General features: G+C 42.4%; 1 protein-coding gene across 1 annotated transcript; it reads left to right on the top strand.

Annotated features, from left to right (window-relative positions):
* Positions 1-1,002: 1,002 nt before the first annotated feature.
* Positions 1,003-24,622, top strand: nin (ninein (GSK3B interacting protein)). Its single transcript, XM_030772359.1, has 28 exons — positions 1,003-1,191; positions 2,656-2,749; positions 4,434-4,609; positions 8,178-8,223; positions 8,438-8,613; positions 8,864-9,010; positions 9,161-9,328; positions 9,425-9,561; positions 9,782-9,922; positions 10,208-10,382; positions 10,535-10,645; positions 10,811-10,900; positions 10,989-11,127; positions 11,226-11,359; positions 11,533-12,647; positions 12,948-16,148; positions 16,660-16,758; positions 16,850-16,919; positions 17,194-17,379; positions 17,985-18,086; positions 18,187-18,300; positions 18,603-18,749; positions 19,029-19,205; positions 19,470-19,622; positions 19,825-19,926; positions 20,137-20,241; positions 23,883-23,996; positions 24,407-24,622. The coding sequence occupies exons 1-28, from the start codon at positions 1,003-1,005 to the stop codon at positions 24,620-24,622; spliced, it is 7,824 nt and encodes a 2,607-aa protein (XP_030628219.1).
* The last annotated feature ends 622 nt before the right edge of the window (positions 24,623-25,244 follow it).

Raw genomic sequence — 25,244 nt, 5'->3', positions numbered from 1 at the left:
CATTATTATTTGGACGGACAAACATTGAAATGGCTGATTTTTGAACCATCAACTGCACCATCAGACTGTATTAATTGTAGCGTTGCTGTTTGGCAACTCTGCAGCACTGCCCATTTTAAGACAGAGTCTAGTTGAGAGATCTCTCTTTTAGTTTTTTACATGAGTCACACGGTCTTTCCGTTTTGTTTGGTAAACCTTTTTCAAGACCAATTATCCTATTCAAATAAGAATTTTCAGAACTGATTAGAAGCTCTCTAGCTCTGATACTTTGGGGGTTCTGTCAGGTTCACTGTAGAACCTGTCCTGCTGCCAACACTCACAGTATCTCCGCCGTCATTATGAAAGAGCCTCAAAACACAGGAACTGAAGTCACCGTGTTACCGAAGCCTGATCTCTCAATCTGATGGCCCAGTCACTCTCTAGGCTAATTGGATTATGCCCAATCCTGCTCCCTGAGTGAGAAATAACACTTGCATGATTGAGAATGTGGTAGATCACCAAGTGTGTTTGGTGCTTTAACTACAGCTCTCTTCTTTGTATCTCTTCACTACTACTGATGAAGTTCTACTTAGGACCTGAACTGACCAACTCCATCCTCTCTGTGAGTTATTCGCCCTCTGTGTCTTAAACTGAAAATGTGCTCTGGTGTGACGAAGGTACATAGAGGCGTTGTTGGATATGACGATCACCTTTTTGGAAACATAAAAAAAAAAAATTCAAAAGTGAAAAGTCTTTTTGTCAGTGCTGTGGCGACAGGTCAGTGTTGGTGGGCAGGGTGTTTAGCTCCTGTAAAAGGACGTGTTTTTGTCGGTTGACTGGTAGCACTGTAACTGTGATTGATTTATTTTCGATTTAAAATGCATATCAGTGCTTATCAACAGCTTTTGCTATCTAATTAAACTTGTGACTTGTTGCGTGCTGGCATTTTAATGCTATGGTGTGTGTGTGTGTGTGTGTGTGTGTGTGTGTTTCACTGTATAGGGCACTCTGTTGTGCTATGGGATGGATGAGGGACAGCAGGATCAGTATGAGGAGCGTCTGAAGGAAGTCTTCCACAGTTTCGACTCGAGCGGCGTGGGTTCCCTTTGTCCGGAGGAGCTTGCTGACCTGTGTCAGGCTCTGCACTTGGAAGAAGTTGCTCCAGCATTGCTCAGTACCCTGCTACAGAACCAGGACCAACTCACTGGGCGTGTAAGTGTACCCCATGGAGCCATGTACTAGGGGTAAATGACCATCCGGTGTGCAAAGGGTCTTTATAGTAGATCATTCAGAGGGCAAAAGATTATGAACAGTTAGGTCACCATCAGTTTGTGAAATTTGGAGAAATATCTTAGTATTTCCCATTGGAGGTTTGGTATCTATTGCACTTTTTTTTCTCTTTTTTTTTTTTTTGTTAGTGAAAGCGTGTTGTCTTTTGTGGGGGTTGTGTATTTGCTGTGATTTGGCTCTCTCTTCTCCATAGCCTTTGTGTCTGCAACCTTCAAATCTCTGTCCTCTTAGTCCCCAGCACAGGTGTCTGTTGTCACGGCTACCAGGCCCATCAGCATAATACCTCTTTTGTCGTTTTTAATGAATACCTCCTTCCTCTGCAAGGCAGGGAGAATTCTGAGTCAGGGTTTGCGTTAGAAAACAATGCCATCAGTTCCTTTTAATTTTGGTATTTTTCTGACAATTCAGTCATGTTGTGTGTGTGTGTGTTTTTTTTTTGTTTTGTTTTTTTTTACTAGCAGAAGTCCAAGGAGTTAGCATCTTCTGATTCCAAGTCCATATAAACTGTTGCTCTGTGATTTCTTTCATGACTTGTCACAAGGGGAAATCCCCTCCCCCTTGCTCTTAGTGGCATTGAACTGTGTGTGCGCGCGTGTGTGAGTGAGACTGATAATTGGAGTCTGAGATTTGCTGAGCACGTGGGGGATTGAGGTGAAAACACTTGTGGAGCGATTCTCTGTCCTACCCCACAAAAGGAACAGCCCTTGGTTGTGGACAAAGAGAGACGAACCGAATACACACAGACACACACACACACACACACACACACACACACACACACACACACACACACACACACGTGTACACACATACGCGCTCGCCTACCAGCCGTCAACACACACACCCCCCATCACCCCAGTGTCAGGAAAAGCGCACAAAGGAAATCTCCATATCCATGGAGATGGCAAAGGGATAGCAGCTGTTGCTTCATTACTGCCGTGACCCCTCCCCTACCCACTCGTGTCACTCAGGGCCACACCTCCCATCAAATTTTGTTCACAGATATCAGAACCAATTATTGACCCCCACTGAGCTGCCAGAAAGAGGGGGCTCCTTGGCAACCCAGCTGTAACTTCATATGAAACCCACAACCTAGAGGTCATTTCAGGTTTTCTTTTTTTTTTTTTTAATTGCGTTGCTAAAGTTTTTGTACGAGAGAAACGTCAAGCTCTAGATGCAGCAAGATATCATCTTTGTATATTGTACGCAGAGCAATAATTTCACACTCTTGCAATGCGACCAAACATTCAGTATTCCTGTTTTGAGTTTTGACATAACCATTTTGATGTCCTTCCTTTAGAAATAGAGAATCTTATTATGAGTACTCTATTTGTGGTGTCTTTTTTTTGTCGCTGAGAGTGGTGTTTGTCATACTTTGTTTTGCAGGTTGACTTTGACCAGTTTAAGAATGCACTCATTCTGGTCTTGTCCAACGCTAGTGAGGAACCTCCGGTTGGAGAGGAGACCTCTGTCCCACCAGGTAACATCAGTTCATCAACTTTTCTCTCCACTTTGTCATAAATATAATCACTTAAATCTTATTTCCCATTCATAACATGACAACCATGATCAGCTAGTTAAAAGGGCTTGAAGCTATGCTTATAGTTGTAACATTTCATCAGTATAGCCCTTCTAACTGATCCCACCCCAGACCTTCCAGCGCTTTAGGGAGGAGGCATACCATGTCTCAGTTCAGTAGTTGTTGATCTTTGATGTATAGTATAAAAGCCCATTAGAAATGATTTATTAACAAGATTGAGTAGGAGTGCATGGTTATATTGTTTCTCCATGGTAGCAGTGAAATACAGATGCCTTCTTAGTCATGGTCTTATCAGGGTAAGCAACAAGAACAAGTCCAGGCCTGCATGAGAAGACGAGAAAAATCTAGTGACACAGTTTTATAGATGTTTTAAGTTATTAGACAATTGTTAGAAAACACACAAATGTGTGAATATTGGATCCTAAGCGTTGAACTTGAGTGTGAAGAACGTTGTACGGTGTTTCATTTGGGCTCAGTTATGCTCAGTCATCTCTCTGGCCATTAGTCTTCTTATGTGTGCTTTGTTATTCTGAGCAGAGAGCATGACTGGACAGTCTGGATTAGCGACGTTGCTCTGAGAATGCTGTGTCAGCCTTCAAACACACACACACACACACACACACACAGTCACATTAGTGCCAATAGCCTTGGCTAAGGCCCGGTGCTAATAGCCTTCTAGACCAGCAATGCCAAACCCTCAGATGAGGTGCCGAAGAGACAGGACAGTCTAGCAGTAACTTATTTAGGTCTTTCTGAAATGTATCTTGGACCGTAAGTGCCAGTTGCATATTATGAAGTAGGTTACAATCACATGAGCATTCAGAGAATACTAGCATAGCTGAAATAAATTGTTTAAATAAATAAAAGTGATTCTGTAATCAGTCTGAGCAAAGCGAGCAGATGTGCAGTGAACTAGAGTCAGGAGCTGAAAATCTAGTCTGAATTTATTCAACAGAGCTCGCTCATTTGTGACCAAGCTGTTCCATAAAGCTGCTCAACAGCATACCATTCACATTTATTTTGTTACTGAGAGGATTTTAGTTCTTGAGTTCGATATGTTATGTAAAATGTATTTAAGGATGCTGAGCTCAGCCCGTGGAAAAGGTGATGTAACTAAGGGTGCTTCAGTTCAGGTGCTTCTTCTCTCAGTTTGGTCCTCAGAGGATGAGACAGATTTATGCATTTGGCCCGTGCAGGAGCCAGCACCTATTGGTCAGCCTTAGTGAGAAACAGTTGGCACAGCCAATAATGTTGGCTTACATTTAGAGATGAGCTAATGAAACAGTTACTTCAGAGCGAGGTGAAAGGAGTGGTTACGAGAGGACGTTTGTGATGACTGGGAACAAGTCGAGGTAAAGACTCAGTAATAGTGGATTACAGTCCATTTAAGGGTTGTAATCAGAGATGATTGGATAGTGCTCTTTCATAAATATGACTCAAATCCTCATCACCTGAGTCTGTGTAGGGGAATGACAAAAATTCCATGAACCGGACCTTAGCTTGCATCAGCACTATATGTCAACTCTGTTCTGTGTTACTGTTAAGAAAGGCATCAGTCCAAAATCATGCCAAATTTCATTTTCTCTCCTCTCTCTTCGTTCTGTGCCCTTCCAACCACGCACAGACTCTCCAGAAGTGCTTCCCAAGTTTGTGAGGGGCAGCAAACGGTACGGTCGGCGCTCCACTCCAGAGTTCACCGAGACCCTCTCAGACTTCACAGCGGTGCCTACAGGGCCAGAGGGAGAGGAGAACGGCCCTCAGGAGGGCAGTGATGATGGAACTGTGCCCAGAAAGCGTGAGGTAACATTCATACATGTATATATATATATACACACACACAGACACACACACACACCCATCTTTCCATTCAGGTGCATGGGCTAGGACAGCTATTATCACTATATAAATGATGGGATCCACCCGGGGTTTAATCCATCAAAATGTTCATTGATAGTTATATTAGTGAGTCTATGGCTGAGACTTTTCACTTCTGTTGTTAACCCACTGATTCATTCTGGTTATTTTCAGATTGTTTTCTTTTAATGAATACGCCTCATGTCTTCCATTTGAGTAACTTAAAACAACTGAAATGGAGAGATATGAGATACTGTGAGATTCTATATACAGACATTTGTCCTTAATGCTGGCATCTGATGGATTCATGGAATGTCCAAAATATTCTCGGTGAAAAGAGGAAATTTTTAATGTTACCTTGAAAATTCTTATAACACGACAACCATCTCCTCAGTCAAATACTGAAAGTGACTCTTAGCCAAAACAGGAAGTGCCTTTCATTACCTTTGCATGTACAAGGACACTTTATCTAGAGACTTAAATAAGCAATGTAAGTCTTCCCTTTGAAGGGTTCCTGTGCTCGGCTGTTGTGTTTATAGTGCCAGTATAGTATAGATACTGATCATTTCACTTATATCCATTGACCAAGGGGCTGACAGTTGTGGGTGCAGAATCACAAGTAGCATCCTCTTCCCTCTTTACGTAATATCTGCGTGCGTAATGATGAGGTCTGTATTTGTACCTCTCTGCTCTCTGAAAACTACCCAGTTCTACAGAGTGACCCCATAGACTAACGGACACATTCCGGTCATCTCTCATTCCCCCACATGTTTCGGGGAAGTGCTAAAGTGTTTCTGTGTTGTGAACGCATCATTGGTTTCCCTATCATGCCTCTCTCCTTGCTCTGTGCTCCTCCTGCACTCCATTGCTTGATCCAGACGTTATTCTTAGCTAATCAGCTTACAGGAATGAGAGTCACATCCTTAAACAAGACACCGTCACTTCAGAGAGCTCCACACTAATGCTGCTTCTTACTGTAGGCCTTGCATAAAATCCCAACAGGACACTGCTTACAGTAATGAGGAATGATGTTTGCAGATGAGGTGTGTGTGTGTGTGTGTGTGTGTGTGTGTGTGTGTTTGTATCAAATACATATCAGTGTGTGTGTGTGTGTGTGTGTGTGTGTGTGTATGTATAAGACAGGATTTGTCATCTGTCTTTGTCTTTGTTTGCTCCATTCTAAACTGGGGCCAGTTTGGGGATGGTGCACTAATGCCTACACTAAAAAGCCAGTGAGCAGAGGTGGTTTGTCTAGTGTAGCGCTGTCAGGTGGGGAGCTCTGGAGAGTTGTGGGAAGAAAAGGACTTTGCCCTTGATGTGGGCACCCTCATGTAAAGCGGTGATGGTTGTCAAGGAGACGGCAGCGTTTACCCGTCATCTGCTCGTCATGATGTGTTTGACTGGCACTCAGGCTGTTTTAGCTTGTGTGTGTGTGTGTGTGTGTGTGTTGCTAGGTTTTTTGGGTTTTGTTTTTTTTGTGTGTTCTGTTTGTGCATCTCCATTGGATTTGTACATATTCGTGTACCATGGAGACCACAACACTTCCTGTCTTCTAAAGTGAACATGGATTGGATACTTTTAACAGATTTTGTCATCCTCTCACAGTGGTTAATCTTGTGTCTGCTGATCCTGCAGAAAGGATTTCTAGTTTTGATGTTCATCTCTCTGTTAATAAAGTCCCTATAGCATCTGAAATAATTACTTTTCACACAATCTGATCCTCTGCTCTCATGCACTGGGATAATCCTGTTCATTGTGGCCAGTGGAAAGTTACACTGCAGATTAGCAGCTCAAGCACTCACATGGGTCCATTCATATATAGCCTACATATATACACACTCATTCACACAGATAGCATGTACTAAACAGACTCTTTTTTGCAGAGACTGTTGATTATTGAGTGGATTGAATGATTGATCATGCCTGCTGTTAAGATTAAGCTTCATTTTTTTGTAACTTGCATGAAGTATTATAGTGTGAGTACAGCTGTGATATGATTTACAATTGTGTTACACAGAGGCTTAAATGTTGTTACCTTGAATTTAAGTGATAAAGACACTTCTCTTGCCTTGCATCTTGGGTAATTCTCTCTTGATGTTGCCAGCGATAGGCAAACTTCTGCTTGTAGTAGAAGAGTTTAGTTTTAATTTTGTTGTTGTTATTTGTTTGATTTTTTGAACAGTCACATTTTTTTTTCTTGAGAGAGGCATTCCCCGCTGTTCTTGCATCACTTGTTAATAGTTGTTTACTGTTTAAATATGCATGGGGTTATGTGTACACGTGTGTGTGCATATGTGAGTGCATGTGTATGTGTGTGAATAGAGGGGGTCTATTTAAATGACTGAGGTCACTCTCCAGGTGCAAAGCAAAGCAAGCATACGCATGTGAAGCGTGGCTTCTTGTATTAGAATGTGTGTTTCAGTGAACAATGCTCTGGACTAGAACCAGCAGATGTGCAAGAGGGGATAAGAGCCATCTATGGGCATGTGTTTAAGGGTGGACAGAGGGCAGACAGGTTTGACACAGGAACAATGCGCAAACTCCACCCACCCAAACACCCTATACAACTCTCCCTAACTCAAATGCCTATACACTCAATGTTGGAGCCTAGGCAAAGTTTAGCCCCATCTGTGCCCACCCCCAATACCCCCAGAGTCTTGCTGTGAAACAATGGGAGATCACACAAGGCTAGATCACAATAGGTCTCTCACACACCCCTCCCCCTGTGAACCAGACTAAGACCAATGTTAAAATGGAAAGCTGCCATTCGTTGGAATGTTGTCTACCCACATGTGGCAATTGTAAACAGTATCTGTGTCTGAAAAGTACAATGGATTAAGTGAATTTTCCATTGTATTTCTGTTAGTGTATTTTCACTGCTCTCTTTTCTCTCCTCTGGTAGAAGAGAAAAGGTTGGAAAAGAGAAGAAAAGCCCTCAGTTCAAATACATTTTTATTCACAATAACTGGATGTAAACGTTGGCTCATAATGTTTATTCTAGTGTGTAGTTTAGTATAATGTATATGGTTGTTCAAGTGGCTATATGTGAGTTTTATCTATGCATTTGAAGGTCATAAGCTTTTACGATCTGATCCATGACTTCTACCGGTCTAATGGTATCACCGTTATGTTGTTTTTTGAATTCATCTTGGTTCTTTTTCCTTCATTTTCCTCTCCTGGTGGGCAGAAGAGTTGTTTCAGGAATCACGCATTAAAACAGTATGTTCAGCTTCAAGTAATGTGGCTCCTATTAGTAATTTACTAACTATTATCCACTATGTGCCAGTGAATAACAGCATTCTACTTCAGTCCAGGTTCTGCTGTCTATTTTAGATGTTTAGTCATTGTGTGCTTAAGGTGCTTGTGTGCACCGTGCTTAACACAATGACTCAGAGCTGATGCATGATTTTTCTAGGGTAGATGATCTATTATGTAATTTTCTTTCTCCTCTTTTCTCTCCTTCTTCTCTTTCTCTCACTCTCTTACTGTCTGTACCTCCCCCCCTCCGTATTAGCGCTGGAACGCTGACGTGAGCTGTCCTGAGGAATATGAAGCTGAGGGTAAGTGCATTGTTACGGTTTCCATTTGTGCATGGTTGCACTTTCAAAATGAGTTATGTATTATCCCAGATTGGAAAACATTAGAGCTGAATAATGAATTAATTGTTTGCCAATACTCTGTGCTCTGTTTGGTAACTTTGTATGCAGTCTGAATGTGCATTTCACTTTTATATTCAATGCATTGGTGGGTTGATGGTAATCCCTCTCTCATTAGGTCAGCTGCACCTGTGGAACCCCGATGAACCTGGCACTCCACGGGGTTCTGTGGTACCCCACTGTGCCCGACTGGAGGAGAGGCTGCAGGATGCCTGCCGGGAGCTGGCAATACCTTGGAATGGCCAAGCTACAGACCAAGAGCTACTGGCACTATGCCAGCAACTGGGCATAGAGGTGGGCAATTTGTAAGGCAAACTGATTGCCAGGGAGAGACCATTCGGGGAGTGGCGGGGGAGGCATGGATGAAGCATGAGTAAGAAAAAGAGAACAATACTAAGAAAGGATGCTAGAGAGAACAGAATAATGCTTGGAATCTGTTGTCCACCACCTGTTGTCCTGGTGACTATTATTCACCACAGATGGTTTCTCACTGTGTGATTTTGTTTTTTGTTTTTTGTTTGTTTGGTTTTTTTTTCCTCGTCAGGTGACCGAGGATGCATTTCAGGCTCTGGATGGAGATGGAGTTATGAGTGTTCAGGAGTTTGTGTCTTATGTCTTGACCCAAAGCAAACCACCCACACCCTCTGCCTCCACACCCTACCGCCAGCTAAAAAGACACCACTCAATGCAGGTAACGGCTCCGGTCTGATAATATAGCAGCCGCAACAGCCAAAGAGGCACAATTCAGATGATTTTACTTCACAGTCACACTCTTCTCCTCTCTTCTCTTCGCTTTGCTTCTCTTCTCTTCGCTTTGCTTCTCTTCTCTTCGGGCACTCAGCCATTTGATGAGACGGGTCGTCGGATAGCCACGCCATCTGCAATGACTGGTACGATTGGTATGCGTCTGTTCTCCTCGCTGGACGATGGGACAGGCTATACCCCAGTGGAGTACGTGCTCGATGCCTGGATGGAGGAGGGCATTGAGAATAGCCCTGAAATCCTGAAGGTACGGGTCAGGTGTCCAACCCTATGATCAGCCTGCTTTATTTAATGGTGATTCTATTATTAGATGGATTCACTTTGTTTTTGTGTGAACGTACAGGCCTTGGATTTCAGTCTTGATGGAAAGGTGAATTTGAGTGAGCTGACAGCCGCCCTGGAGAATGAACTGCTCATCACAAAGAATGGAATTCACCAGGCAGCGCTCGCTAGCTTCAAGGCAGAGATCAGACATCTGCTGTGCGTTTGTCATCCTATCTAAACCGTTTAAGGCTGGTAAACTGTCCCAAAGATAAGATGTAATCTACTGAAGCAATGGAATGGCAAAAACATAATCAATTTTTTTTTGCCTTTGTGTAAAAGTCATGTAAAGCATTTATTTACATCTGTGAGTTTTACAATGTCCCTTTTCCCTTCTTTGCCTCTATTTTTATACTTTTATCCTCTGTTTGTCCATTAGGGAGCGTGTGGACTTGGAGCTTAGGGAGAAAGAGAAGATTCGGTCAGATCTGGAGAAGACTGAAAAGCTCAAATCCCAGCTGGCCTCTGAAGTGGATGACCATCACTCTGCCATTGAACGCATGAATGACATTAACCTCAGGTGAACTTTGACCTTCCATTACTCCAATCTGTTTGAACCTCTGTAATATTTTCACCTGGCTGTAGTGACTTACCCCTCTTTGCATTGACCACCACTACTTTCAGAAATTTATTAAAGCCTTTTTGCATTTTCAGCCTTCAGTCTTTGAAATATTTGAGAACTGAAATGTGTCAGTTAATATGTCTTTCCTCCTATGTTTTTCACTTGAGTAAGGCTTGTGTCTGGTTTGTGAACCTCTCAGACTTTTTTTCCACATGTCTTGTCTGTCTGTGTGTGTACCTATAGGAAGCTAGAACAGGACCATAAGGAGAGGCTGGCAGTAGTAAGGGCTGAGTTGACCAAAGAGATTGACCTGATCCAACAGCAGGCCAATCAACAAAGGGAGGAGCTGGAGGCAGAGATGAATAAAGTCAGAGATGATGAGACCTTCCTCAGAGAGCATCTCACCCTAACCATCAAAGTAAGTTAACAGCATCCATATACAGAGAGATAATAGAGCATAAGTGGCTCCCATTATAACTTTTAAAGTAAGCTGAACATAACACCAACTCTGCCCTTATTTCAAAGTCTTAATTTTGAGTGTATGGTTTTTCACTTCAATTTCTCCATTAGGAAAACGGGCGATTAGAGTCAGAGCTGCTGGAAAGCACAGAGAGATTAGTGGAAGCAGAAAACCAGGTCATCAAACTTCAGAAGAACTTGGACAGTATCCTCAGGGAAAAGGTATTTAGCAATATAGTATAATTACACTGCTCCACTTTTATTTAACCAGATGTATTTCAAACTTCAGACAGAATGGAAAAAAAAAATGTAATGGAAGACATTTAAATGATTTTGACCTTGTGTCTCTAAATCATGAGTGTTTTTCTTCTTATCATGCCTCTCTAGTTTGGGGACTTGGATCCTGGCAGTGCAGAGTTCTTCCTACAGGAGGACCGACTCAGACAGCTACGCAGCCACTATGAAGAACAGTGCAGGGTCAGAATCTTTTTCCACCTCTTTCTCTCTTTTCTCTCATTCTTTCTTTAGCCAAGTACTGACTTTTGTTTTTAACCATGTGTATCAGGAGCTTCAGGACCGTATAGATGAGCTGCAGGCCCAGCTGGAAGAATACCACATCTTGGGCAAAACCCCTCAGACAACTCTTGTCCCCTCTTTGTCTGACGAGCTGGAAAGCAAGAGTCCTGGCATGGAATCTGACCAAGGTAATTCCTCCAGGGAAAGTCTTTGATAAGACACCTTGTTGTCTGACAGAGCATCTAGTTCTTCTCTGTCATCTCACTGTATTTGTATATTGTCTCAGGTCTGGGATTTGAAGAAGGCCAACCCTTCAACATGAGTTTGGAGGCAGAGATGATGTTAGAGCAACTGAAGGAACAGCACTTAAGAGAGTTGGAAAGTGTTCGGACTGAGCTGACCAACAAGGTAAGATGTTCCGTGAAACACTTTTGAAATCTGAAAGGATAGTATTACTGACCTGCCCATTCAGGAAAGTTCTAAGCAAGCAAATATTTACTGAGATTACACATAACTGTCAAATAGTCTGTGCTTGTCACTGCACTTAAGTTATGTGCTGTCCAGACCACCGAGAAATTTTCTTGTCACTGCAGGTCAGTGAGTACCACCACAGACTGGAGGAGCAGAGAACTGCCAGTGAAGAACAGAGGAGTCAGCTCTCTCAGCAGCACCAGAAGGAGATGCAGATGCTTAGAGAGGAGGTGACAGCTGCCCTTGAACAAGCTCATAATTTCCAGACTCAGCTCACACAAGTGGAGCAAGAACAAGATAAGCTGGACAGGAGCCAAGCCGAGGAACTTTCAGAGCTCCAGAAACGCCATGAGGAGGAGATTAATCTGCTTCGACAGGAGTCAAAGAGTCGTACTGAGGAGCTAGAGGAGCAGTTGAGAGTCTTGGAGGAGCAACTGTCTGAAGCAGAGAAGAGCTTTGTACAGGAGCGAGAAGAACTGGACCAACATCGAGCAGAGCAACTCAGACAAATGGAACTTCATCACCAGGAGGTTCTGCATGCAAAGTTAGAGGAGGAGAGACAGAGGATGATACAAGAAAGAGAAGATGCACAGAAAACGCTCATAGAGGAGTGGGAGAGGGAGCGGCAACAGCTTCAAAAGGGCCATGAAGAGGAGCTCAGGGTCAGGCTTGAGGAAGAAAAATGCAGAGCTGAAGAGGAACAGTCAGAACTGGAGAGAGGGCTTACAGAAGAGTGGGAGAAGGAGAGAGCCCAGTCAGAGGAGAAGAATACCGAAACACTGCAGGCAGTGCTAGAGGAGGAACTCCTCAGACTTCAGAAGGAACAGCAAGAGAGAGAGATGAGGCTGACTGAACAATGGGAGCAAGAGAAGACTGAGTTACAGGAGAAGCATGAGGCAGACCTCCAGAACAGTCTGGCCATGGAGAGGGAGAAGATGAAAGTGCTCGAGGAGGAGATGGAAAGGAGGTTCATGGAGATTTGTGAGAAGGAGAAGAGCAAGCTAGAAGAACAGCATGAGAGAACACTCTCGGCCAGGCTGGAGGAAGAGAGAGAGAGACTTGACAAGGAGAAAGAGGAGATGAAGAGAGGGTTGCAGGAGGTCCTAGACGAGGAAAAGACCAGACTGGAAGAGTCTCACCGGGAGGCCATTCAGGAGCTCAGTGCCAAGCACAGTGAGGAGAGGGAGAGGCTCAGCAGTCTTCTGGAGAAATTACGTGGGGACATTGCAGAGGAGAGGTAAGATTATAGAGTCAAAAAATACCAGAAAGGGAAAGAAGATAAGGACAGCACAATTTATAAAGTAGACTGTTTATGAAACCTTAACAATTGATCTGTTTTAATGAATATGCAGAAAGAATTTTATTATGTCTGATGTGATCCAAATAATGATATGAAAAATGTGCTAACAGTCTAGCTTAAAAATTACTTGGTATTTAATTGTTCTCAAAAGTTCCCAGTTATCGCATTACAATGGTGTAGGTAAGTATGTTTATCAGAGTCAACATTTCATAACGTTTGTTGATCAACCATGTACAGGGTAGAACTGGAGAGTCACTTCTCCCAAAGAATCAAAGAGGTTGAGGCTCGGTTCTCAGGTGATCAGGAAGCGGTGTCCAAGCGCTTCCAGACTGATGTGTCCAACTTGGAGCAACACTATCAGACTGAGCTGCAGGCACTCTCAGAGCGCCACTCTGAGGACAGGGCCAAGTGGGAAGCAGAAATGGAGGCTGTAATTCAAGAGGCTGAGGAGCAGAGGAAGTTGCTCCAGGAGGCAGTGCGACTGGACAAGGAATCCATGTACCAGGAGCTGGCCAGCGAGCGTAAGCAGCTGGAGCTGGGCCACAAAGAGGAAATGGAAGCACTCAGAACCAAAAATCAAGAGCTCCAAAATGAGCTCGAGAACTATATCAGTTCAGCTCAGATCAGAGAGATTGAGCTCAGCCGACAGCTGAACGAACTTCACAACAGGCTGCAAGAAAACCTGGATGCCAAAGACGAGCTTCTGGCCCAATCCGAAAGGAGGGTCACACAGCTTGAGCAACTCCTGCGGCAGACAGCGGAGGACTTTGCTGAGGAGAGAGCAAAACTACAGAGTTGCATATTTAATCTGGAAGCCCAACATAGCGAGACCCTGGAGGTGACTGAGAAGCACTTGATAGAGAGAGAAGAGCTTCTTGCAGACCGAGAAGAGCTGACAGAGAAGGTTAAAGAGGTCGAGCAACTCTTGAGACAAGCTGCGGAGGATTTTGACTGCGAACGGCGGGAGCTGCTTGGCAACCTGACGGAGCTGAAGGAGAGCCTCTCCCTTTATAAGATGAGAGAAGAGGAGCGAGCAGAGCTGTTGGCAGAGCGGAGCCAGCTGATTATCAGGGTTCAGAGAATGGAGGCGGAGCTCACTGAACTGACTAGGAATTTGGCTAAGAATGAGGTAACTGATGAAGAGACTGTAAAATTTGAATCTCTCCCAGCAGAACTGAACAGAGGTATTGATGATCTTTCAAATATCACTTTTGTGGTTGATCTATATGGGGATGAAGTGGTTCGGGAGTCCGAGAATTTTGGTGTTTCAACCAAAGAGCCACCATCAGCAAAGGCTGAAGAAGTATGTTATGACTTTGATAAAGCTTTCCTTGAAACTGAATTGCCGAAGTCAGACAGAAATACTGAGCAAACTGAAGATGAAGAAACTGGCAGTGTAGGGGGGCTCAACATCAGCGTTCCAGAAAATGATGTCATGGGCGATACCAACGTTTTCTGTGTTCAATCTAATGAAGGTACAGAAGATACAGTCTTTGCAGAAGTTGAAAGCAACTCAACAGAGAACAAAAGAGAGCTGGAGATCAGCAGTGCATTGATTGAAAATGGTGCACCAGGTGTTGATAATACAGTAATCGATTATACATCAGAGGCCATTCATAGTGCGTTTCAAGACAATGTGGTTATTCCAGGCCATGAAGATACGGATGACATAGATGTTGACATCTTAGGTGGCACAAGTCACAAGGACATTGAAAACCTTGTTAAATCTGCAGATTTCAGTAAAATGAGACTTGGTGTCAGTGCAACAGTTGACAATGCAAACAGTGCTAAGACTGATAATGATGAAGAAATGCTAGATGGAGAACTTGATAAGGGATCCAAACAGCATAGTTCTACAAAAGATGGGAAAAATGAACTCTGCATTAACCCAAATGTTATCACTGAGGAAGACAACAGGTCAGACGTGTCCAGTGCAAGTTTGGTAGATATAAATGTGAGTGCAGAAATGGATGAGGAGGAGCTTTGGCACAATGCAGTGTTTGACACCATTGTGAAAATGATCAGTTTAGAGGAAGCCAATAGGCAAGAAATCCCTGATGACACAAATGGAGTGATTTCTAATGGAAATACAATCTATAATAGTAAAGTTGAGTGTGATGTAGAAATGGTACATGTAGAGCTTACTGACAGCGCTGAGGTAACTGATAATATTTTCACTTCATCCTGCTCAGTTCTCATTGATAATGCAGACAGAGACAACAGGAAGGAAAATTATGTTGCAGAGGGCAACAGTGTTGAAGTCTATCACAATACAGAGGATAAAAATGCTAAAAGTAGCAATGCAGGAGAGGATGACAATAGAGATTGTAGCATAGTTGAGTTCAACGGTACAGTGACTGGCTGTACAGAACCTGTCAGCAGACTCAACAACTTGTCTGAAATCAGGAATGTCACTGTAGACAAAAGTTTAGGGACTGTTAATACAGAGGTTCACAATAGCACAGAGGATAGTGCTAATATCAGACATGCAACCAAGGAAGAGTCTAAGAATTCAGAATCTGCTGATGGTGCAGTGGCCATCATTAGCGATGAGGGTGAATCCTCTTGCCATCAAGAGGATGTGCAAGATTATAAAACAGACAAAGCTGAGAGTAGACCCCCTAACACTGGATTTCAAGAGAGAGGTTCTCATGTGTCCTCTGTGCTTGGGAGTGATGAGGAGGTTTTCCAGGAGAGAGATGCCTGTATCAGAGAGATACTGGAACTGCAGGAGAGAGTACTTCAGGTCCAGGACCAAACTGGTCTGTTACCCGAGTTATCAAAGCAGTACAATACAGCCACAGATCACACAGTCACCCTTCGCCAGCACATTTGTCAGCTTCAACAAAAAACTGATGAACTTGAGGCCCTTTTAGAAGTTAACAGACAGAAGATCATCATCAGCCAGCATGCCTTGGAGGAGAACACTGACCTCAAGGCCAAGCTCCTAGCAGTAGCTGAAAATGCCAAAGATCTGGAGATACAGGCTCTGAGGTTTGCTGACCTTAAGGTGAGGTATGACGACTGCGTCTCGGAGAATTTTAGGTTGGGGGAGCAGAACGGAAAGCTGGAGAAGAGAGTCCAAGTCCTGGAAAGCAAAATGTACATCATGCAAGATGTCCACAGCCAACAAAGTGCACTGCTGGATGAGATAGCCAGGATGCGCGTTGAAAGCTCCAAACTGAGTAAGACTGTGCGAGCGCTTAAGAAGCAAGACGAGATGTCTCTGTCCCCGCAGCAAGAGGTTGAGTCATCAGAATCTTCCTCAGAGGACACCTTCCTAGATCTGAATTCCCAACTTGAGGCTAAAATACAGGCTGTGTCAGACCTGGAGGAATGCTGCACGGAATTCGAGAGGCAAAATGCTAAGCTACGTAGGGCGCTCGCTGATCTGCAGGTGAAATCGTTGAGAATCCATGAAAGGATGCAGGCTCATAGGTAACGTAAAGTGGCACTTGTGTGTCAGTTTAACAGGAGTAGACAAGTCCTTCCTCCCTCTCACCAACTCCCAGCTGATTTAAACCTTCTCCTGCTGTGCTCCTTGGCCTCCCATCACAGCCTGTTTTAGCAACAGAAAATAGGTCTGAAGTCATGAATGCAGCCTCTCTCCTTTACTGGTGCTTGCTGAACCTGAAACCTCCACAGTTATGTTTGTGGTAGTGGATTAGGTTGCCCACCCTACTGATGCTTAGAAATCCTGTACACTGCTAGAGTTTTGTGTGTGTTCACTTGCTTCATCCCAGTGCAGTGAATATTCTGTGCACATTTTGAATTTAATTTGTCAGAGTTTCATACCTTTTAAGCAACATTTTTATGTCAGTGTAGGAGAATCAAAAATTCTCAATAACAGTCTAAGTTTGCACTTGTTTCACAGCTCTGCTATCCAGAAAACCTGAAATGCCTTTAAAAGAATAGACACTGGAATGTGACTTTTACATTTCAATTTTAGGAGTGAGGCTGGTCGTCTGACTGAGGAAAATGTCATTCTGAGAAAGAAGATTTCTGCACTGAAAGAAGGGGAGCTCCGGGAAACCCAGGAAGAAATGCTGTAAGGAATTTTTCTCCCTCACAGGAGTGGTTTTTTTCTCATTTTGGTTTTCATATCATCATAATGTACTGCTCTACTTTGGTTCCCACAGCCAGAAACTAGAGCAGTTCAGGAAGGAGAAAACTGGTAATCAAAAGAAGGCAGAGGGCCTTAAGCGACAGGTAGGGCTGTTAATTTTTATTTCATGCTGTTGCTGGTATTACCTGACAAAGTTCAGTTTACAAACTGACTTGTTGCTTAGTTACTGATTACCGTCTTTTAAATTAAAGGATATTATGGACATGTTTGGATTCCCTGGATTAAGAGGAATGTCCTCGAATGTCCAAGACCACATGAATTATACATTGCACCAAGGAAATGGAATTTATACACAAATATTATCTGCATCTTTTCCAAAGACAATATTTGCTTTACTGTTTGTTCTCCAACTGTCAGATTTCTGAAGTGCATCATCATGGGCAACAGCTGGCAGATGAGAACATTATCCTGTCACAGCAGAATGTGGAGAATGCAGCTATCATGGAAGGGCTGAGCCTACAGTTAGGGGAGGTTATCCAACAGACAGACAGAAGACGAGGGTTGCACCACCATGACGACAGCTCAGCAGATGAGAGGGATGAGGTAAACTCTTGAATAAGGAAGTTAATGACCTATTTACATGTAATCACAGATCAAACAGAAAGTGTTGATGTATTTATGAACAAGCGTAAAAATGCGTAAAACAATGATTAAGAAGCTCTTTAAGGGTTTAGAATCACAGTAATCATGGTGCTGTTTTATACCTGGTAGTAAATTTTCATATTGAAATGGACCATTGCCAACCATGGATGCATATGTTGAGTTACTAATGGAAGTTATGTGTTGGTAGATGGTGGCTTGTGTTGCTGCACTAGAGGCAGAGTTAAACAAAGCCCAGGAGGGAGTAGCTCAGCTTGAGCAGGAGAAGGCACATCTCCTTCATCAGCTCTCTGCCTTTAGGGACCAGGTAAGACCAGGATCCTGGAATACTGGGAATAATTGTGGGAATAATGTTATGTAAGGGAATAATTGTGCGACAGGAACAGTAAATCGGTGAAATGGGTCGTTGTTTGTCTTACCAAGTCTTTCTGTTTTTCCATTCCTCACAATTAAACATGAACAATATACATATATATATATATATATATATATATATATATATATATATATATATATATATATATATATATATAAACACATGGCTGTAGCTGTCCAATGGGGAGGATTTCACCACTGCCGTATCCAGAACAGACAAACTTAAAATGGAGAAGGACATGTTAAGAGAGGAGTTGAACCGCTGCGTTGAAAAGGTTACAAGCCCATATTTTTACCAGATTCTTAGACCCTGACCTAAAATGGCATAAGGTTTTATGTTATGCTCTTCAACCTACGCGTGTTTGTCTTCTCTAGATTGCTAAACTAGGCGCTGTGGAGTGTCAACTGGCCCAGCTCATGCATGAGAAGCAGGTGATAGAGAAACACAACCAAGGCCTTCACGCACAGCTCTCCAGAGCTCAGGAGAAGGTCAGCAACGCGACACTTACTACGTACCCTTACAGATCTTCATGTCTGTGGGAGAACGAAACTAAGAAAAAACTGAAGAAATTTGTCTCTTTATACGTTGAGTGTGCTGTTTGGTTTACTTAGATTAGTTTTCTAGACATAATTTATGACAGTGAACCCCCTTTTTCTTCTTGTAGGATTTTGTCCCAGTCTTAAGTTGACACATCTGACTTACTTAAAGTGTGGCAGAGTTATGGGAAAAGCTTTTTGTGTGTTTCGAACAATAATTTGTTATTTAGCATATCCCTTTGTGTCATCCTCAGGTACAGGCACTAGAGAGCACACTACAGTCCATCACCGTCCAGAATGCTCGCCTCAAATCCGACCTGCGTGTCACGCAACAGGAGAAGGAAGTCCTCAAGCAGGAAGTGATGTCGCTGCACAAACAAATGCAGGATGCAAATGATAAGGTTTGCATTATAAGTTTTCTGGCTCTTACCACATGCCCATAGCCAACATTTTTGCCTGCATCTATTTTCCCCTGTGAATAGGCGACATCCTTAAATAACCTTGAAACTATATATAGGAGGCCAAAGAGAGTCCAGCCGTAATAATATCTTACAAAGCTTTGTCTTCCGGTACAGTGATTTATTTCCTTTAGAATAATGCTTTCCAGTTCAGTCACTGCAGTAGCCTACTCCTAAATGAGGTTTGTCTCAGTCCTATTCATTGTTTTTGATGCCCTTCAGAATCAGGTGCTGGAGATGGCCTTGCACTCAAGCAGCTATCAGAAACAGCAGAAGAAGCAGTTTATAGACAAGCTATCTCAGCTGCTGGACAAAGAGCAGCACTTACTCAGGGAGAACGAGAGGCTTCAGAGAGAGATTAACAACACGCAGGTCGACCTTCAGCACGCGAGGGACAAGGTCTGTTTATCTCTCTCCTTGACTGTGTACACATCTTAAAATCCAGAGGGATAAATATGACTACTTTAAGTGTAAATGTTTTATTTTTTTTAAACATTTGTATTGGTATTTTACTGAAATCCCAAGAGGTACTTCCAACACCTCTTACAGTTGTCTTGTGAAGAATTACTCTATTACTCTATTATTGTTACTCTATGCCCAGAGTAACAACAATATGACAGTTTGTGTGTGTGTGTGTATAAGACTGACTATGTGTGGTTTCAGGTTCAGCAGCTGGAGTTGACTGTGCTGTCTCTGAAGCAGCAGCAGAAGCAGCAGGGTCAAGCCTGCCTCGTGAAGGCCGCAGAGCAAGAGAAGGCTGTGCTGAAACGAGAGCTGGACACCGTGAAAAAAGAGCTGCTCTCCACCAAGAGCAAGGTACCGTTCACGTCGCTTCATACGAAAACCGGCTTCCTCAAGTTCTCGTGACGATTACGGGGTGTTTGTTTGATGGGTGTATTAACATGTGCTGATGTAGTGTGGTGTCTGAGTGTGCAACTGTACTCCTCATTTGCATTTGTTTACTTCAGATGAATTTTTGATCGTGTGTGTGTGTGTGTGTGTGTTTTTTCCTGTTTAGATGTGTGACAGCAGCGAGGCTCAGAGGGAGATTGAATGTCTTCGCCGGGAGAACGAGACGCTAAAGGTCAAACAGGCACGACTTGAGGCCCAACTCATAGAGGTTAGAGAGCTCTAATGCATGTGCACACACACACAGACACACACAAACACAAACCAACAACAACAACTGTGTCTCCAAGGTTTCTTAAAGTACACACAAACCTTCAGATTGCCAAATGCAGGAAGTAAGCATCTTTTCCTGAGGAGAGATGGAAAACTGTTATGTCACAGCACTTACATCTCCTGTTCTCTGTGCTCTTATGTCTTTCAGGCTGTGCAGCTGGGTGGGATGCTGCCTCAATCTCCGGTCCGTTTACCAGGGGATCAAAGGGGGCAGCACCGTGGTGATGAACTCAGGCCAGACTTTAACATGCAGGTAAGAGAACAGGCTCACTTTAGAATAGTGTTCATCAAATCCAGGACTGGGGACCCACTGGACACTACATGATCAATGTACACCTGTGCTAATGTTTCTCGTTTAACTATTCGCAGATAGCTGAATTACAGAAAAGGTGGTATTATTATGTAGGTTATGGTGGGCTGGGGTCTCTATCCAGTGTGTCCCCTGGGGTGGGATTTGAAACCTGCTCAAGAGCTTATGTTAAGGGTGATCTACGGCAAGATGTAGTGGGGTTACTGAGAGTATACACATTTCCAGTTTCGCTTTCACTTTTCACCCTAGACATAACATGTACGCTGGTGTCCAATGGTGTTGGGTTCTGACTTTCACGGGTCAGCATGGGGGTAACTGACTGGACTATGTGCTTTCAGGAGGAGAAGATCACATTTTTCTTGTTTGTGTATTTCATTATCCACTTCTCTTTAAAGAATTTGAAAACAATTTATAAACTCAAGTCACTTCTCGACACGTGTCACTGATTTTGAGGTGGATATTGATCCGCAGTGTTATAAACAAAGCACACAGGCTACAAAGCAAACTTATTGTGACCTCATTCAACCTAAAGTTGTGATGTATTGTCTTCGTATGAGTTTAGTTCATAAGTTCCACATTCCACATGCCTGTGTGTCTTGGTCGTGTCGAGTAGAATACACTGTAAATAGAATGACAGTAGTCATGGGTCTTTTGTCTATACTACAAACAGTGTGTGCGGTGTGGCAGGCTCTCTGTGTGTTCTCTGTTAATGTTATGGGGATCTGGATCCCTTATGATCTGGGAATGGAAGCACATGCTCTCAAGCTCCTCATCATCCTCACCATCCTCACCTGTTCTACTGCACTGTGGGTGTATATATATATATATATATAATTTGAATTTCTCCTCTTTATTTATTTATTTACATCCTTATCCATCTTCACTCTTGATTTTGTCTTTTGTTTGCATTTCTCTCTTCTTTTTTTTTTTTTCCTTTTTCATTCATTTTCTCGAGGGAAAACTTGCGATTTGCTATTTTCCGTCTCTTTTTCTATTTTAAGTCCGTCCCAGACCACAGATTTACTGTCTTTAGTTCTGTTTACATAGCTCTGAGTAGAAATGTGAACGAAGAGGAAACAGGAAACTGGCCTCTTCAGTCTCTGTACAGGGTAATGGAGGAGTAGCCAATATGATTTGGGACACAGCCTTTGTTTGTCTTTTTCCTTAAGCGCTCCTTAAGTGCTACAATTCCCACATCTTGTTCTGTAGCGTGAGGCTCTGGAGGTCACGATTTGTCATCTCTAAGGACCCCCTAAACGGGTTCTCTGTCACCAAGTTTGTTTGTTAGAGCAAATGACTGTAGGTATTGCCGCAATGTATATGTAATGTATAGCTCAGTGACTGTCCTGATTCAGTTGTATATGTGTGCTGTATAGTTTAGTGTTTCTCCTGACTCAGTGGACCTGAAAGATGTAGAGATGACAATATGCAACAATTCAGTGGCTACGGCATGAATTGGTGAATTGTGTTGATGAAACAATTCTTGTTTATGACAGAGTTTTATGTAGATATTCCTAGATAGGTAGATGTAGTCAAGATTCTGTTGTTGCAGTTCTGGCGAGCTGAGTTGTCTCTTTTGGTCGACCCGTCATGGATGGATATGGATATGAATATTGATTCAGTGGTCCTTAAACCTGGTGAATACCTGTGTTTGTTCCAGCGATTCAGAGTTACGTGTGTAGGTGCTGATGCACTCGTGTGTAGCTTTTCATTAATGATGGTGTAAAATTGTTATAGTTCCTGGTGTATAGCTTAATGCAGTGGGACTAGGTTTTGGCAGATGAAAGTAAGGAGGCGCTGACCTAACAGGCCTGTGTATGTGATGATTCAGTGGGGTTGTGTGATGGTGAAGAGTACCTACATTCTCTCTCTAGGCGCCGATGACGCAGCAACAGGCACATCACTTGGAAAGCCATCGGAGGAGCGGCGGACTGTGAGCTCATCACCCTCTGACTTCAGACTTTTATATTTTTGTGCTTCAGTCGGCAAAACCCACTCGGTTCTCTTTGACATGTAGAGCTGAGTTAATCTCTAGCCACTGTTTATGCTCACAATCGTATCTGTGCAGGCAAATGCGTATTTCTGCCCATTGTAAAGTCTGAAGAATGCTCATTGTAATGATGCACTGCAGCCACTAGGTGGCAGAGTACTGAATGTGAACTGTGATTGACTCTAAACTGTAATTTGCAGACAAATCTCATAGGATTCAAGAGAGATGAAGTGAAAAGTATGTCTGTATTTTCCCACATTACTATACTGAGATTACACTTTGGTGTTAAACAGTTCACATTGACGTTTTCTCCTAAGGGGAAGACTTGGCGTGTGCAAACATGAACCGATGGCCTTAAGAGTTCGCATTGTCATGGCTTAGCACAGCAAGCAGTAAAAGGCCACATATTTCAAAACATCTGTTTAGGCTTTTAAAACAAAACACTGTTTCTAATCGCTGAAACAGTTGGACTTAACTCCTCTAAGTCACTGTTGGCAAATTGTGTTTTTTGCACTGTATGTTAAATATCAGTTCTGCAGTCAAAAATGTGAATTGTTAGTTATATTTTGTTGAAATGTGGCCACTGCTCGGAGCAATACTTTAAATGCACTGATTCAAACCATTCTTGGTTTATTAAGCATGTTGGTTCAGTTTTGTTGTGCAATGGAAAGCATTTTGTGTGATTAGTGTTTTTACTCGTCAATTTGGCTGTTCTCTGTGTTCTTTCTGAATTTACCATCCACAACCACTTCATCGCAGGTTCACAATGTTCTCTGTATGTGTTAAGTTAAATGTGTTTTAGATTTTCTCACTCGTATTCCAGTCTTGATATTGTATGCTGGGATAACAATGAATGTAACACTCCCAGTTTGTCATCTCTTTGAGGGGAAAAAATGGTTTCATTGCAACTACATTGCTGTACATTACTCGTTGGCATAGCCTGTAGTTTTATTTAATGGCTACCTGACCAGCCATTTAGGTCTGATATAAGCTCTACTTATTTCTGTCACACTCTATTTTTGTGTTTAAGCTCTTGTCATGCGTGAATGTATTTAAGTTTTTAATTTATTTATTCATATGTAGATCATGTGATTGATTTTTAATAGTCTGTTTTTATTTATTTTATTTATTTGAGTTATATATATTTTTTTTATATGTGTATGTATGCTGTTGTGTGTCTTCTCATCTAGTTCAGAATATTTTTGGGTCCAAATAAAGAATGCAATTAAACTTAACTCTCTCTGTGTTTATGAGCTTTATCATGCGCACTCCATAAGTCATTTGACCTTATTTTTAGGAGTAGACATATAACCACATGTGGTATTGACTGAATTTACTCTTATTTGTGAATAAGATGTGCACCACAGTACTCCAATTACTGACAGTTTTGTTTTTCCCTCCATACAATACATCCATAAGTATTTTTGTAGTGTCGTTGCCTATATTATTTATACCTTCCGGATTAAATTCAAATAGCTCGGGAATTGTCCAAACATGTGCTGGACAAATTGGTATTAAAGGCATGTAGTAGGTGCAATACTTTAAGTAGATCTTCCTATAAATGTACCTCTGTTCTTCTGTTTCTGTCTCTCAGGATGAACGAGAGATGGTGATGCTTAAGATGGAGGAGAGAATGAGGGAGGTGGAGCTTATGCTACGTAATGTCAAGATGCTACTTCAGGAGAAAGTGTCCCAGCTGAAAGAACAGGTACACATGCACACACACACAAAAAAACACAGTGGATTAGTAATTAGATTTACTTTAACTTCTGACAGATTTGCATGTGTTGCTTTGGTTTGTTTTTCATTTGTCAATTCCATACCCAGACATATTATTTTGTTGATAAATGGAAAGGTTGGTGAATAAACATTTAACGTTGGTTTATATTTGTCTTGGAATGCTAAAAGCTGAGTATACCGGATAAATTAGACTTATCCACAACATACTGAATCTAAAAGCACATTCCCCGGCAATATATGGTATTTATTATCAGTTTAATCTATACTGTTGTACTGTGTTTGTGGTACCATTAGGTGTTCAGCTACAGCTGTTTTAAGTATATTTTAAAAATTCTCTCTCTTTCTCTCTCTCTCTCTCCCTCTGTTTCTGTGCCATAGCTGCTTAAGAATAGCAAGGCAGATGTGATGATAAAGGATCTGTATGTGGAGAACGCTCAGTTGCTCAAAGCCCTTGAGTTGACAGAGCAGCGACAAAAGGTGGCTGAGAAAAAGAACTACCTGCTGGAGGAGAAAATCTCTAGTCTCAACAAGATCGTCCGTGACCTCAGCCCCCCGCCGCTCACTGGGGTGCCGTACCACTTCACCCGCTCCTGACGCTCCCACCGTACAAACACACCAGCGAGTCCGCTCCCTCAAGCTCCTCAACTCCCGTTTTGAGGACAAATAGGACTCAGTCCGTTCCTGGCCAACATTCACTCTTTAGCCCCAACTGATAAGTGCACCTCACGCGAAGCCCTCGTCCAAATTGCACCAGACAAGAAATATTTGGTAAAACCTTGACTATATTTAAAGGAAATAATGAGAAATTAAGGGTATGCTCAAGCAACTTCAGTGTAATTATAAAATAGAGATGAGTGACAATATTTTGCAAATTTGTCTTTCCCTCTCTCACAGTCTAAGGTATTTGACTGGCAGTATTTTTCTGTTGGATTGTATTTGTAAAGATGTACGGATGTAATTGAACTGAAGAAAGTAGAACGCTTAATATTCACATTGTTGTTGTTTGAGCCGCACTATAACTTTTCGTTGTCATTGTATTTTCAGTGTATTTACTTTCTAAAAACCTGAAGTATTTATTTTTAGGAACCAGCCTGTGAGTCACTTTATCATACAAACTCTGATTTTGTTATAGTGTTACAACAGAGTCACAAGGACTCATAATTATTTTAACTGAATTTTGAATTTCCTCAGTCAAATATGTATTCATTGAGGGACT

The sequence above is a fragment of the Chanos chanos genome, chromosome 4 (assembly GCF_902362185.1).
Source record: "Chanos chanos chromosome 4, fChaCha1.1, whole genome shotgun sequence".
NCBI lineage: Eukaryota > Metazoa > Chordata > Actinopteri > Gonorynchiformes > Chanidae > Chanos > Chanos chanos.
Note: the sequence above shows the minus strand (reverse complement) of the source record. Positions and strands in the feature narration are given on the sequence as shown.